The sequence below is a fragment of the Procambarus clarkii genome, chromosome 40 (genome assembly GCF_040958095.1).
Source record: "Procambarus clarkii isolate CNS0578487 chromosome 40, FALCON_Pclarkii_2.0, whole genome shotgun sequence".
Classification (NCBI taxonomy): domain Eukaryota; kingdom Metazoa; phylum Arthropoda; class Malacostraca; order Decapoda; family Cambaridae; genus Procambarus; species Procambarus clarkii.
This window is the reverse complement of record NC_091189.1, coordinates 7,180,799-7,197,695: the sequence shown is the minus strand read 5'-3', so window position 1 is coordinate 7,197,695 and position 16,897 is coordinate 7,180,799. Positions and strand designations below refer to the sequence as shown.

General features: G+C 38.7%; 1 protein-coding gene across 2 annotated transcripts in view; it reads right to left on the bottom strand.

Annotated features, from left to right (window-relative positions):
• Window positions 1–1,403: 1,403 nt before the first annotated feature.
• Window positions 1,404–16,897, bottom strand: part of RNaseZ (ribonuclease Z) — a 28,326-nt gene continuing 12,832 nt past the window's right edge. For both annotated transcript variants that reach the window (XM_045741773.2, XM_045741774.2), the window contains 9 exons: window positions 15,684–15,841; window positions 14,092–14,251; window positions 13,335–13,845; window positions 7,544–7,771; window positions 7,150–7,351; window positions 6,600–6,903; window positions 4,164–4,264; window positions 2,265–2,384; window positions 1,404–1,601 (listed from right to left, as the gene is read on the bottom strand). In XM_045741773.2, the coding sequence (XP_045597729.2) occupies window positions 1,440–1,601; window positions 2,265–2,384; window positions 4,164–4,264; window positions 6,600–6,903; window positions 7,150–7,351; window positions 7,544–7,771; window positions 13,335–13,845; window positions 14,092–14,251; window positions 15,684–15,841 (1,946 nt within the window). In that variant the 3' untranslated portion in view covers window positions 1,404–1,439. The remainder of the gene's footprint in view (window positions 1,602–2,264; window positions 2,385–4,163; window positions 4,265–6,599; window positions 6,904–7,149; window positions 7,352–7,543; window positions 7,772–13,334; window positions 13,846–14,091; window positions 14,252–15,683; window positions 15,842–16,897) is intronic.

The following is a 16,897-nucleotide window of genomic DNA, read 5'->3' as shown; positions in this document are numbered from 1 at the left end:
AGTATGTTAAGATAAGCATCTTATTGCTTCGTAATTACAATTATTACCTAACCTATACCTATAATAGGTTAAGTAACAATTGTAATTACGAAGCTATAAGATGCTTATTTTAACATACTAAGTAGGTTAGGTAAGGTCGGTATTTTCTATTAAGCTTTTCAAGGGAAACTATTATGTTTAGTATGTCACCTATGCATGCAACTAATAAGTCAATATTGACTTACTAAATTTGCGAGAACGGGTTGCTTGGTGTCCTGAATGATATCTAGGATTTTTCGGACATGTACTCTCTTAACACGGCTGTATAGTCTTCCAGCTTGGCACCTACTCTTGATGATTATTACTTGCTTGCTTTCTTGCTTTATTACCTAGTCTATAGGCTGATGATGGCCACTGAATTCCCTAATGTATATGTTAAATGCCTTGAAGTGGGTTCTAAAAATTTAACTTTTGATCACCTTAGAAATAACATTACAGAACATTAAATGATGATGAATAGTTTTTTCAACAAGGTATTAAATTAATGTATCTGGTTAAGTGATGATTTTTAGTATGACGTGCAAATATGTACATTTTAAATAATGTGTATATACATTGTGTGTATTTATCCACCTTTAATAAATACCAAATTTTTATGGAAATATGTTTTGCTTGGAACATTCTAAATACAATATTTGTTAATGTGTGATTTGAAAGCAATGGTAAGTGACAAAGCTGATTTAATTCTTCATATTAGTGTACTAGTAGTGTTTTGTATTGAATACAATGGGCACTTAAGAGGTAAATAAAAGGTGCTGTGCATGCATGACTAGCCAATAATAACAGGGTTACCCATAGTATCACAGGGATCTGTATTTGCATCAAATACATATTCCAGTAATATAATACTGTAGTTAAAAAGGCATCAACCATTTACCTTTTTTTTTTTTTTTTTTTTTTTTGGTTATGTACCGATACATATGCCATGCATTGGGCCAGCATCCTTCTTGCAAAGTAGATACAGTACTAGTATGGGTCTGATGGTTGAAAGTTATGCTCAGTAGTCTGTATCATACAACACTACATGAAAATGTTCCATTCTACCAAATATACTACTCACCAGTTTCATGATTTTTATTTAATGTACAGCATTTTATCCCCCGTTTTCAGTGTACAGTATTAGATATACTGTACCTATAATGCACATATAAATTATTATTGTGTGTGTTTATGCAAAGAAAATATGATGATTGACAATAGTGACACGATAAAATTAATTATGAAAGCACAACCCCCTCCGTGGGTTATGTTCTGTGACTTCCACCTCTACCTTGTTTCCTCAGATCTTCATAGTTTTTCTTTAATATATATTTTTTTTTTAGCTAAAAGCCAACTGTGAAATCTGATATGTAATAAAACAAAACTACCACTGAAATACTCTTTATTTAAGACTGCTTTCTCTACAGTGGTATGACTTTTCTTGTTTTCAAACTCTCTGTAAGCCTTTCCCGTGCTGCACGCTTCTTTGCAGTCTTCTCTAGCATATCATCGTAATCTTCAGCAAACATGGCTACCAATGCTTCATGCATGTGATGTAGAGTAGGTAAATCCCTAAAGCAAATCTGAAACATAACAATGTGAATGTGAATTTTTTTTCCATGCATCATTGTTCTAAAGAGTTTAGGCCAAGGAGCCAAAGGATCCCACCCACTGGGTCAGCAAGGGAGGCTGAGCAAAGGAATGGGTGCATTGTCCTAAGAGATGCCCCTATTTTTAAGTCCTACTGCATTGTACATTTTTCTACACTAGTGTAAAAATATCTTTTTTCCCTTCTAGCCCCAGCATAGACACCAAACCAACTTCCATGGATGGACCCTCACAGAGGACCCCTCCAACAGGTAGTCTGTTAACCCAAACAGTAGAATTATATTTGTTCCATTTCGCACATATAATGCCTGGAGATGGGTAGCAGAGGGAGGCCGAGACATCCCTCACCAGCCCCAAGGAGTCATGTGTGAATCCTCTTGAGGGGGGGGGGTCACACGTATAATGCCCAGGCAGGGGCAGGAAAGGGATTTAAGGCATCCTCAACTGATCCCATTGTACGTGAGCCTTCACCACAGCAAGGTGAATCTCTTGAGAGGGTATTGCACTAAAATATATTCATGCACAATTAGTCCATTAATCACGACTAATGAACACCTACTTAACATTTGTACACACACCTTACCAAAACTTTTCATATAAAATATAATAGAACTATTCATTTATAGACTGCTCCTTACTTTCATATTATCAAATGCTATTCCAACTTGCGCTGGCAGATCCTTTAATAGTGGCACCTTTGAGTAACGCTGTGAGAAATGGGTCAGCACAATATATCGGGCATTCATGTCTCGACCAACCTGAAATGTATTTAAAAAATGTAATCAAACAAATTTTCTCTGGACAGTGTATTCAATACATTGGTGAAGAATGTACACTGCACAAATGTGGTCACATTTCTTTATCCAAACATTAACAAACTGTATTTTCATTATTGAGATGTAGGCCTTTGGCAAACTATTAGAATCATTTAATCTATTCGGCACCATTTTGTCTTCAAAACACAATCCACCAATTGTTTTATATCTTGGTTCTGAATTGCTGCTGGGTATAAAACAGGCACAAACAGTGAAGGCACAAGAATTGAGGTGAGAAAACTGAAAAGAGTAAACACATTTTACTGCTGTTGTGTGCTCACGGGTAACGCTCGCCCGATTTTTAGGTTTGGTGCGGGTGGCACGCCTGGCTTTTGGACTTTTTATGCATATACCCCTGTAGGGAATTCTATTGCAAACAATTTGATACAAAAAAAAAAAGTACTACAAAAAATGAGGTGAAAAAACTGAAAAAGAGTGTACACATTTCAGTGTGGCCACTTGTTCATGTGAAACGCTCAGTGCACCTTGGGGGTAGGCTGGGGCGCGCACGCCAAGAACGCAAAAGTGTTAAGAAAGTTTAGATGTTAGTAAATAGATTAGTACCAGTATTAACAACATTCAACCAACTCCATATATTTTCATCACTTTGTCATATGCTTTTCCCATGGTCCACAAATGCCAGATTTTCCTGCAATCAAATTTTTTGTTGTATCATAGCAATATACGATTCATAAAACGTTTCACCACAGAAACTGTATTTTTCCAATTACTATTCTGGTTTTTATTTTAACTACATTCAGTTGACTAGTTTTCAAAATATATTTTTATACAATTTTGCCATCAAAGCCTTTTTTCCACATGTCTGACAAGTGCCACGTTCACGTAAAATTCCATTATCCACACCTAACTCCATTATCTGTTGCATTAATTTCTTTTGCATATACTGTATCTCATCTGCATACCCTACAGCCATTCCCATGAATACATCTCTAGTATTCAATATTTTCACTCTCTCAAATCTGAAAAACAAATAATCTTAACATGCACTTCTTTCACTAATTCCATCTACCAAATTTTCATACAATATTTCATTGTTCTATCTCCTACTAATTTAATTTTCATCAGTTAACATTATCCCTAGCATATTTAAATATTTACATTCAAATCTCTCAAATTATGTATGTAACATTAAACTAGAAACAATAACATACAAAGGCTTGAGATAGGGACACAAGAGCTATATAGGTAAAAGTGTCAGTGCTCAGGGAAACAAACTCATATTCTGGCCATGGGTTTGGAGAGCCTTTAACAGTAAGATTCATTCCTAGGAAAGACCATTTTAATGAAAGTTCACATACAGGAAAAACATGAGACAAAAAGTTAATATGCACTTACCTTAAAACAGAGGTTTTGTTTTTAGGAAGTATTTTTGTCACAATACAAATAACCTTTAAAATTATGTATAACTTTAATGTGAGGTCAAAGTTGTAACTCTTCTCACACAAAATATAAATTAATAGACATGAAATAAGGAAATAATATTCAGGTACACTATATAATATTTACCAATACAGGTAAGAAATGTAAATTTAGTAGGAGTGCCAAGGAAAAATTGTCACAGACAAGTCTTCATCGAGCAAAACAGCTTATTAATACTGAGGTTAGCTTACTTATTACCAATACATGAATAATCAGCTCCTCATATATAAAGCAACCATAAACTACAATTCCATAGGAATATACATACTGTATCCTGCTCACCTGAATAGCCTGTGAAGTGGTACAATGTGTCTTTATTCTAGCATCCTCTTCAAGTTCATCTTCCATTGTGGCCTCATGAATTAACAAGTCACAATTTTTACCTGACGAGAAATTTTAATACATAAAATGTTACACTGATAACCAAGTCAAATAAGTACAATATTAAGTGTGTGGTATTGCAGGGAAAAGACGGACACTGAGAATAAGATGTTAGTACAGTATATAGTGAAATTATACATAGAAAGTAGAGATGAGCAGGGACAAGTAGAGAGCAATGAATAAAGTTAATGTTAGTTTACACATAATAATTCAGTATATATCAGATATGAATATTAAATAAACATTTTATAAAAAAACCAGCATTGAATGTAATGAAATGCCCCTTTTTGGTGAGGCCTTGAAGCTACTGTATCTCACTGAGATGGCTGTCTCCATGTGTTTGGGGCCTCGTAGCCTGGTGGATAGCGCGCAGGACTCGTAATTCTGTGGCGCGGGTTCGATTCCCACACGAGGCAGAAACAAATGGGCAAAGTTTCTTTCACCCTGAATGCCCCTGTTACCTAGTAGTAAATAGGTACCTGGGAGTTAGTCAGCTGTCACGGGCTGCTGCCTGGGGGTGGAGGCCTGGTCGAGGACCGGGCTGCTGCCTGGGGGTGGAGGCCTGGTCGAGGACCGGGCCGCGGGGACACTAAAAAGCCCCGAAATCATCTCAAGATAACCTCAAGATACAGTCATATTAGCCATAGGTGTTCTGTATGGCCTACTGGAGACCAGAGCCAGACCCTGCTTCCTTCATTTAGGCAAAGGGAGCAGGTGATGGTTATGATTACCACACCAGGAAAACATCCAGAAAATTGTATACTGACATTTTAGCTTCTGCAATTACTTCTTCCCTGGATGTCTTCTGATATACAATCGTCCTTCCTTCTCTTAACTGCTTTTGAATCATGTTCATACAGGGGGTACAAACCAAAGTACAAAGTACAAACACCTGGTCTTACAAACAGTTTTCTAAATCTTAATTTTTGCCTCTGGATCAGCTCCGTTCATGATATGAACCAGCTCCATAGGATTCCATAATGCAAAGCGCTACTTTTATCTTTGCATGACTATGTGGTTATGTTGTTTACAGCAATAAAGCCATCAACATCGGTGCCAAGTGGCTGACCCATGATGCTTCAGTCAGCAGTATTCTCATGCCCCAGCATAGTCACACTTTGCATTCTACTGGCTGTTTCAGATGTTCATCAAGGAAAATATCATAAACAATAGATGATAAGAAGAGAAAGAGTGTTGATGATGCACCAGTGTCTAAAATATCACATAAAATCTTACCACTGTTGCAGAGTAAGAAAGAGTGTGCAGCCATTCCTAACATACTGCAAATATCATGAGGGAGTCCACAGTTCACCAAAAATTTGTTTCCTAAAGTAAAATGGCCAATAAAAAATTATTTCACACTGCTTCTCTGGCAATGAGTTTGTAGAACAAGTGTGTGGAGTACCAGGCCTTCATCATGAAATGTGCCACAGGAATAGCTGCAGTTTCCCACCTACCACACTACAATGAAAAAGATTATGCAACTCTCTTTGAAGGGCCGAATTCTGAGGCAAAAGCAAGCTTTCAAATAATGTATTTCAGCTTTGCAACTCTTGGTCTAGTAAAATAAAATCAGTCACAGGAATTAGTGGTCATGGCCTATATACCTATGGAAACTTTCAAACAAACAAATTGGCAAACTATATTACAGTGAAACCTTGAGTGACGAGTGCCTCAAATTACGAGCATTTTGAGTAACAAGTGCACCAATCGGCGACAATTTGTCTCGATTGGCGAGCGCTTGTTTGATTAACGAGAAAACCACATGGTGTGTTCCCGCTGCTTCTCGCACATTCTCGAATGCCTCCGACGATGCAAATAAAAAAAAAAAAAATTAAAGATGCTAATAATACTGGGATGTAAAGGGGTGACTGCTGTGATGTTGCAAAGCATTGAAAATTTTTTTGTAGAATAAAAAAAAAAAAAAGAAAAAAATTGAAAAAAAAAAAAAAAAAAAAAGATTCATTCAATTTGTTTAAAACAAATTAAACACATTTGAAACAAAGAAAGATTGACATAATGGAGCATAAAAACACTGAACGAACCTTTTGCTATAAAAAAATTAAAAAGTGAACAAAGTTGAAAAAAGAACAAATGTCATAAAGGTTCGTTCAGTGTATGTCAGGTAGGCTGCTCCATTATTTAAAAAATCAAATATCATATTGATGTTTTTCGGTGGTTGAATGGATTATTTTTATTTCCAATATTTTAAATGGGGAAATTCATTTTGAAAGACGAGCATTCCACATGACGAGCTCGGTGCCAGAACGGATTAAATTCGTTAATCGAGGTTCCACTGACCATGGAAGGAATTATATTCCATAAACTAAAACTTACCTATATCAACAAGGCCTTGGCATGGCATAGTATCTCCAGAATACACAAGTTTCCAACCATTTTTGTGAGTCAAAGCTACTCCAAATGAGTTTTGACAATGAATGACAAAAGTCATAGAAATTGCTTTCATATCCAAATGTGAGCAGAGATTATTGTAGATTTCTTGGTCCAAGTTTAAATCATCACTAAGAAGTCTTTGATTACCAATTAGAGTGAAGTTCTGCATAATGGGTTCAAAGTTGGCATGATATGAAGCAAGGTATGCCATGATTTTGCTTGGAGCAAGAAGAAAGAGCTTGGGCACCTGGGGAACAAAATAAAGTATATTCAATTTATATCTTGATTCATAAGAGTCAGGGTACTGATTAATTTGGAAAAACCTGTAACCCTTATGCTATATTTCAGTGTACAAGATAATGATTAAAAAAAAGAATAAAACTATTAACATTTAACTTTACTGATGATTACATTTCGTAGTCAATGAACACTGAAATTATATGAAATTTTTTAGTAACCAAGAAGAGTTTATACAAACATTAAAATTACTTACGTCATGCAATCCAGCTCGATGGAAAGCCTTCTTTCTAGCATTCAGGAGACGGATGAATCCAATGTGATGGTCAGCATGGAGATGGCTAACATACACAGCAACCAATTTCCGAAGAACATTGTCAGATTCTTCAAAACCAAATAATCTAACTATTTGTCCATAGGTTCCTTCACCACAATCCATTAACAGAGACTTTGTAGCACTGAAATTATTTACATAAATCACTTGATGAAATTACTAAATTTCATATAAAATGCTGATGTATTATACAGTATTTGAAAATGATCAACAATAAAATGTGAAACCTTTAAAATAAAATTCACCAATATAACATCAAGATGATAAGTTAATATTTCCTTTAACAATTAAAATTACATGACAATTTAATACTAACCTTATATTTACCAAAATTCCTGAAGTATTTCGTGTTTTGTTTGGTATACAAGATCCAGTTCCCAAAAATATAATGTTTGGATAGTTCTCTGAAATATCGCAAGAATTTTGCTCTTCCAGAAGTGGAGCTTGCAATTTTGCTTTGCAATTCAGAAGGATTGTCTCAAAGTTCTCTTGTTCATAACATTCTTTCAGGTAAGCATCTGGACATAGCACAAGACCATTTGATCTGTGTACCATGAAATTAAAGCTTCTTTAGTTCTAAAGCTTCATATAGCATATATATAAGAGGTAAATACATATATAATTCACCTACAATGGATAATGAGGCTCAAGGTTTGTTCTTTAAACAAAATTGTGTGCTTTGAGATGATAGTGATTAGAAAGCATAAGCACTGTACTTTGGATCCTTTCTTGTTGCACCCTGAAGCTATCTTGCTGAGATGACTTCCATCTACACGGTAACATCAGAAGCGGAGTTCTGTTTAGCCTACCAGGGACCAGAACCAGAACTTGGCAGCTTCTCACATAAGTACAGAGAGCAGGTTACACTCTGCCACCCCACCAGGACAGCATCAAGAAAGCCAGCAAACCCATACAGACCACTGCTGAATTCAAAGAAACCAAAGTCTCAAAACTGCCAAACACACACACCTCAAGCAATGTCAACAAACTATCAAATCTCTCAAAACTAGCATGGATTGTTAGCATCAACCTCCCTTGCCAGAAAGGGGAAGGGAAGGAGGGAGGGAAGTTCCAGGTTTCACCCAGTCCTCCAAGCCAGTTCTGTCACTGATGTGGACACCATTGGTTGTCCACTGTAAGGTTCCCTGGTCGTCAACCAGGGAACCTTACAGTGGTTGAACCTTATACCAGCCACACGGGTCTAGCCATCCTTAGACTTTTGTTCTGTAGGGGGGGGCCATTTGCTTGGTATTATTCTATATTTTAGCTTCACAAATATGTTTTCTTTCTGGTTTGTGTTGTGTGGACCTGGCTTGAGTGTGCTTAGAGCTGCATTCATTGTTCATGGTATTCATGGTTATGTGATTGATTGGATGCCATAGAGTTAACCCATCTTATTTTAAAAGACCCATGCTCAGGGTGACTTGGTATTTGCTCAAGCAATTGTACATGAGCCTGAACTTTGCCTGTCTGATTTTCCCACTGGGCAATTGTGGCTTCAGGGGCTGTTCTAGTTTCTCTGATTTCACCGCTTTCACCGCTGCTGACCATTGAGTTCGGGCCCTGATCACCTTTCGTTGGCTGCTGCATCACCAGCTTCCTCTTCAGGCTTTTTGGGGTTCAGTTGCTCAGTACCTTCCTCTGCCATCATTCAACATGTTTACGGATGCATCAGCTCTGGGCTGGGGCTTCATGACCAGCACTCCCCAGGCTGCCTAGGGTAGTTCTTAGTGTTGGAATCATGTCTACTCCCAGGTCTTGTTCTCTTATTGTTTTTTGTAAATGCTTTCCCCTAATAGTTTAGTTAAATACAAACCTCCTATCTTTCTTACCCATTTTCATTACTGTACTTTGTACTTATTTGGATTGAATTCCAGCAGCCATATATCTGCCCACTCTTGAAGTTTGTTAAGGTCTTCTTGTAGCACATCAAAATGAATAATGAGCAATTTATCTCTTCAGCTCTTACTCTCATTAACTTTGCATCATCTGCAAATATCATCATATATAAGCTCACTCCCACTGCAAGGTCATTTACATGTATTGGTTCACTGACTTTCTGGATGCTTTACCTGTGGGTTGGTGAAGTGTCGCCCACTCTCTGTGCTTTTGTGAGGGGTTGGGGGGTTAGGTTCTGGCTTTGGTTCCCAGTAAGCTAAACAGAACCCCGCAGCTGATGTGACCTAGTAGTTGGGAGTCATCTCAGCAAGATAGCTTCAGGGAGCCACCAAGACTCATCCAGAAAGAGATATTTCATTACATTCGATGTTGGTTTTCTACAACATGTTAATATCTAATATCTATATGCTTTCAGTTGCTTTTCTCTCTTAAGTCTACTAATCACCTCCCAAAATATCAACCTTTCCTTTACACACACACATTTCTGGTCATACCCATTTCAAATTTAATTAATACTGAATAAACTTTTATAAATATTCTCAACTCTGTCACTCCATATCTTACAATAATACTTTATTGAAAAATCAGAGGATCTAATTACAGTGAATGCTTAATGGGTAGTCATGTATTTTATAAAGGCCCTGATCATGTGCAGCATGTGCACACCATCTGACTCTTGCTTTTAAACATGAACTAAACCACAACTTCTAACAAAAGGGAATACTCCATACTTCAAAACCTTCCCTGCCCCTTAAATGTCCAGTACTGGTTGCCCTTAATAACACTTGCATCTTATCATTCAACAGTGCACTTAGTACCAATAACTTATTTTTTTTAAGTAAAAAGAGAGAATAAAGATAATAATTGGATTACAGAGTGCTTATCTGCCCCTATCTATATTCAATATGTTTTAGAATATCTTAAAAAGTTAAATTAAAAACTACCACAACACTACAGTATTTATGATAGAATTTGGGCTTATGGCGTAGTGCTGAAAAATAGTGTTAAAATATTCAAAGCTACAAAATGAGACATTATGAGGGAACACCTCATAATGTCTAGAAAAAGAAATATGAGCAAACTGAGTTGGAGTGTGCACTCCGCAGTCACCTCCAAGAGGAGTCAGACAGGAATCACAACAAAGCCTTCTACTCGTACACATCTTCAATCTATTCTTTTCCATCTTAGAGCCCTTTTTCCATATATGCATGGGATGGATCAAGTGGATACAAGATTTCACCCCTCTTATTTTTCTCTACAGTTTATAGTAATATGAAATACTGAGCAATTTATTTCACATATCAGTATGAATATATGAACATAAAATTTCTTTGTCAATACATAATTTATGCATTCAAAACTATCCCGCATAAACTGCTCAGCCGATACACAGTATACCATAATCATCCAATCAATTCCAGTAACTTATTCACAATACCATTACTGTATCTGCACATATTATCCATGGACTGCTTTTTTGAGCCTGTACCCATCCAGCCTTCATCAACACAACACATTTTCTTAACTTACAACATACCATTCACTTAGTCTAAGTAATTCAAATCTACCATGATATATATACAGTATATACATTTCATAAATACAACCCTGCACTAACTACTTTTAAACAATTCCTAACTAGCAGTGGGTCAGTCATCATCTTTAACTCTTTCTCACTTTCATTGAGCGGCTAGGCATCAGCCCAGAAAAAAAACAGCGTTGAATGCAATGAAATGCCATTTTCTGCACAAGTTCTGTCGGCTCCCTGGAGTTATAGAACTGATATTAGCTATATTAGTCTGGAGTTTCAGTCATATGGAGTTGTCATGCCTACCAGGAACAACGAGCCAGAACCTGGTTCCCTCAGAGAGGTGAAGGGAGCAATGGCCTATGAAAACTCCACTCTTTTGGAGCGTATCCATGTCTGCCATTGACCGGGATTGGGCACCTAGAGAGGTAGGAATCCCAAATCGGACCCCAACTGGTAGAAAATTGCAACCGGAAACCGAAACAGACGCTAAAAACTCCCCCCCCCCTAAGAAAAACAAGGAAACAAGTAAATCGTCATCAACCTGACACGCTGCTCGTCCATGCAGCCCCACCGAGCCAGCCGTCTGACCACCAGTTTGGAGACTGAGGAAATGGAAGAAAAAAATGCCGACTGGAGGGAGGGGGGGGGGTGCCAGGGAGCCTCCGGGACTCGCCCAGAAAATGGCGTTTCATTACATTCAACACTGGCTTTCTGAGGGATGCCCCATCGGCTCCCCTGGAGCTAGCTAACCAAAGATAAGTAAAAAGAGGGACTTACCCGGGAGACGGCAGCACTGCATGACTCATAACAAAGATCATAACACACAAGATCGCTGAGGGCCAGGAACATTCACAAGATAACAAGCAGCCAGGACCCTGTTCGACCTCCAAAACCCCTGTGCCCGAATGTCAGCCCATGACATGTTCCTAAACACAGCAGCAAGAGCTACAAACTTCCAAACATCATGGGCACGAAGGTAGACCACAGGCTGGCTAGACTTAATAACCCTGCGGACGACCTGAGAGATCCTAGCCCGTGAACAGGAACGAGGGATATCGGATCAACCCAAAGCGCATCCCCAGACACAGAACCCGAGGAGCGCAGGTAATGGCATAAAGCCGCAACCGGACACAAAACATGATGTACCCCTGGACTGACCAACCAAGCATCAATAACCCATGGACCCCTCCGGAAATCCACCATCTCATTCTTCGCCAGAAAAGAAGAAGACAGCTGCAAGTGAGCAAAATCCCAACAAGAACAAAAAAGAGCAGAAGCCTCTGCACTGGAGGAAGGATGAAGCTCCCCGACCCGACCCCCAGAGGCCAAAGCCAACAAAAACAAAGCCTTTTGAAAACAATTGTGGACCGAAGGGGCCACCACAAACTGAGGTGAAGAGAAAAAAAGAGCACCTGGTCCAAAGACCAGGACGGCTCAGGCGGTGCATGAGCAGGCAAAAGGTAGAAAAACGCATGAGAAAGCTTACAAAATGGAGCAGAAGTGACATCCACAACGAACGCAAGCTGGAGCGGCTCTGCCATCGCCACACAATAAAGAGGCAACAGTATCGGCATAAGATGTCGGGCATGAAAGACCCCAAAAAAAGAGGAAAGACAAAACAGGAGGGCGGGGGGTCCATGAATGAGCGGCTTATCAGGTTGATGATAATTTGCTTGTTTCCTTGTTTTTCTTAAGGGGAATTTTTAGCCTCTGTTTCGGTCTTCAGTTGCAATTTTCTACCAGTTAGGGTCTGTTTTGGGGTGCCTACCTTTCTGGATGCCCAACCTTCGTCGATGGCAGACATGAATATACTCTCAAAGAGCAGCGTTTTCATTCGCCATTGCTCCTTTCGCCTCTCTGAGGGAACCAGGTTCTGGCTCGTGGTTCCCGGTAGGCATGACAACTCCATATGACTGAAGCCCCAGACTAATATAGCTAATATCAGTCCTATAGCTCCAGGGAGCCCATGGGGCTTGCCCAGAAAAATAGTAGTATATAAAAAAGTAGGCTAAAGATATTAAAATATGGCTCATTCATTCACAATATCTTATACACAACACAGAATAACATAATACATGCAAGACAACACTGCAACAAATTATTCATAGCAGCACTTCTACCTCTTCATAAGACTAGAAGTACAGTGAGCCTCATAAAGGTATCATACAAAGAAAACATTTACTGGGTATTCCCCTTCATATGGCTGGCACCTAGACTTGTTCCTTACTACATTTTGTGTGCAGTTCACACCCAATCCCTGTTTCTTTATTAACTTGCTCACTATGTCTGCCCATCTTCTACCTTGCCTTTATCTCCTCCTCCTACTCTCAAATTTACTAATAAACTTCTTTTGCTATTCTATCATCAGTCATTATTGAAACACAGCAATACTAATATCAAACCAGTTCCTTCTCACAAAAATTATTCTTACACTTACACCACTTGCCACAATAAGACTTTTCAACGCACTTAATAAAGCTCGACCAACTCCATACACAGTATGCTCATTACTCTTCATAGTCCCCCGCTCTATTAACTCTGTCATGTGTTTTCTTGTAGCCCATGCAAGCTTTTTGTGATAGATGAGGATGAATGCTTGATTAATTGACCATGTAAGTAATAAAATCAATAATATTTTCTCAATATTTGATAACATCACAATATAAGCCATACTCACGTATCAAGTGTTTTCTTTGGTCTAATGTTGTAAGTGAGGAGTGTGGTTGCTTGATGAACTGGTCCTATTAAAAACTGAGAACTTGAATCTCTTTTACAATTTGTGTCTTTCTGTTGAACAGACACCTTTTCACTAACTTTGACACATTCAGTACTTGAGCCATTTGTACTTGTTATACTCTCTTCAACAGTACTTATATCTTTGAACGGAATGCCAGCATCTTTCAAAAGTGGAAACAGTCTTTCGCTAAGATTATTTAGTTTGTACTGAATTCTATGCACAGCCTCAGATCCCATACAAGAGCTCTCATTATTGATAACAATATGACTTGTTGATGGCGAAAATCGGGCCATCCACTCTTGATACTGAGGATGAGCCATAACTTCAGCAGGAGTGAAATGCACAACCACCTCTGCCAAGTCTCCCTCACATTTAGCGGAAGACTGATACTGGGTGAAGGCAGATGACTCTAACAAGGCATCAAGGTAGCCTATGGTGGGGGCCTCCATCACTGATCAGATATTAAAGGAATTAATTTCAATACAGTATTATCCAAAACATGCTACCTATGTTGAGTTAAAAAAAATGATCAGCTTAACAGTGTAAAAAAAATGCATACTGTATTACTATATAATGTTAAATATAAAAACACTTTAATATAAAACAATTAAAATTTATTAAATGTGCTTTACTGATTATTTTTCTATGCATTTGAACTGATTCATATAAATCTTGGAAAATATATATTAAAGCTTACCAATAAAAACAGGGCCTGGATCATCTGGCTCTGTAACATCTGCTGCTCGGACAACATTACCATTGGGGAGAGTTACATCTTGTCCTCTTTTTAATTCTCCTAACAAAGGACCTGCAGGTACACCAGCCTTCACACATTTCTCCAGCTTGAGTGCTCCTGCCTGCAGGGAGACAAACAAATTGACATTCATCAAACCCTGTGAATAATATTTAATAAACTTGAGGAACACAGCAGGTTGGCTTTTTAACAACTTGAATAAATAACAAATGAATAGAAAATATTTTAGTGATAGTGGAATGCTGGGTCGTTGGTAATATGTCAAGCTGGAGTTAGATAAAGATGTTATACAAGCAACCACTATGATACTATTGCATGCATAAGATCTAGCTCTGTTGTAATCATTGATTTAATCCTTTGCAGCTGTTACATCATCATACAAGAAACTATAAATCAAACAGGATTCAATCTAGGTAAATAATTGAACTTTTCATGCCAATATTAGTATTGAAGGAATAACATAGTGCACCTATAGAATCATGGCAGTAATCATGCCATTTATTAATTTATCTGTTTACATGACATGAAATCTTTGTGGCAGCACACCAGTACTGGTGGAGGCATATTATGAGTGCTGTATGATTGGGCTGGTTATGAGGGCCAGATGAGATAATATTGGGACACTAGTATATGTTGAATCATCTAAAAGCTTCCACATTAATGAGAAGTTGGCAACAACTTGAATGACGCAGTGTGACTAGAAGCTAATGGTCAGAAGTTATGGCAATCTGCAGCGCAATGGAGAGGGTGTCTTAAAAATGGCCGGGGGATGTTATAGATGTGGGCAGAGATTATTTGTTGGAGATACAATGGTGGAAGAGTAGATCTGATCGGCACCTCATTTTGAAAAGTCCGTGAGCAAAACCCTGGGTATGATGTGCCATGGTGGTATGCCTCTAACTAGTGGACACTATGCACCATTGGAGTGGGGTGATATGTGGTGGAACTTGCGAGAACATATCATGGCTAGTACTGTGTGTGCTGTTATGAGGTGACTAACTTTGGACCAGTATTTTGAGACACACCAGCTGATCTCTGGACACTAGGATTGTGTAAGGATTAGTGAAGAGGCAGGTTAAGTGGTTAGAGTATTTAGGATACTGCTGGTGTTGGAGGATAACTGTAAATATAAAAATATATAATATATTGAGAAGTAGTGTTTAGCTCATCCTATCACTGTGTGTTCCCCTGCCAATACTGTGGTCTAAGTAAGAGACTGGTGCATGTTTCAATCCTGAATGACATATGAAATGGGTGGAACATATGAATGATATAATGAAATAATTACAACATTAGCAAGATTTAAGAAATACTGATCACAAAGAATCAAGGGAGGTAACAATGGCAAAATGAAAGGAGCCAACAATTTGAAGAAAATGGCCAATGGCCAACTTTAACAAGACATGCGATATGGAAAATGAGTTTTACAAATTCTAAGGAACACATGTAGAAGATTAAGTAGCACAAAAAAATGCTAGAAGACATCTGAAGGGTGAAGGTAAGCTAGTGTATCTGTAATTATAAAAACAACATACCTTAGGTGGGGGTCTGCATATGTAAGCCACAGCCATATTCCTACATTTTGTGCTTTCTTCTTGTCTCTGACGCTTCACTGTAGGATTCATATAGTGATCATTACTTTGATTGGGTCTCTTTTTCATCCAAGGCTTCTCATAGGAAAAGAGGTCTTCAACTGGTGAGTAAAAATATTTGTGAATGGATCGTGATATTTAAACTTGATACGAAGTTTATGACAACAGATATAGCTGGTGAATAACCAGTTTGGTTACAAGAGCTAGTTATTAGCAGCCCTGTAATCTTATATTTATGCCAGTACAGTACTTTCATTTTCCAGATTTGCCTAATTTAAGGCAAATAGCTATCCATTTAGCTCTCTTTCCTACCATAAGTACTCCTGTGATAAAAAGTTAGGGGTTGTAGTGAGTGTTGAAAAATGGAATATGTTCATCTGTATGAGGTAGTGGTGTGTCTCAACAAAGGTAGTCAGGAGAGCTGTGTGGGTGGTAGAGAGAGCCATGTGTGGGTGGTAAAGAGAGCCATGTGTAGGTGGTAGAGAGAGCCATGTGTGGGTGGGTGGTAGGGAGAGATGTGTGGGTGGTAGTGAGAGCCATGAGTGGGTGGTAGAGAGAGCCATGTCTGAGTGGGTGGTAGGGAGAGCTGTGTGGGTGGGTGGTAGAGAATGATGTGTGGTATTGAGTTTATTCATGGATGGCAGTGTGCTAGTGCACAGGTGGTAGTGTAAGTGGTGGGTGAGTAGTGGATGTGTGGGTGGTAACAAATTTGGTGTAGCAAGTGGAGTTGATCAGGTATCCAAAGGATACCTGATCAACCAGGCTGTGACTCATACGTCAGGCTGCGAGCAGCCGCGTCTAACAGCCTGGTTGATCAGTCCAGCAACCAGGAGGCCTGGTCGACGACCGGGCCGCGGGGACACTAAACCCCGGAAGCACCTCAAGGTAACCTCAAGGTAAGGTAAGGTGTTGCCACCAATCCACAGAGTATCTGCTATTGACAAGGACAAGTGAGACAGGTCCTTTTCAACAACACAATACTCTGTCCCACCAATAAAGCTAAAAGAAGCTCACCATGTGAGCTTCTTTCAACAGCCTACAAGATGGAGGAAAGAGCCCTGAAAGACATAATCAACAGAAGTGTAACTCCTACCACCACTAAGCAGAAGACAGAGCTCACCATATATAACAAGAGTAAGAGTAGTCAACTTGTTCCC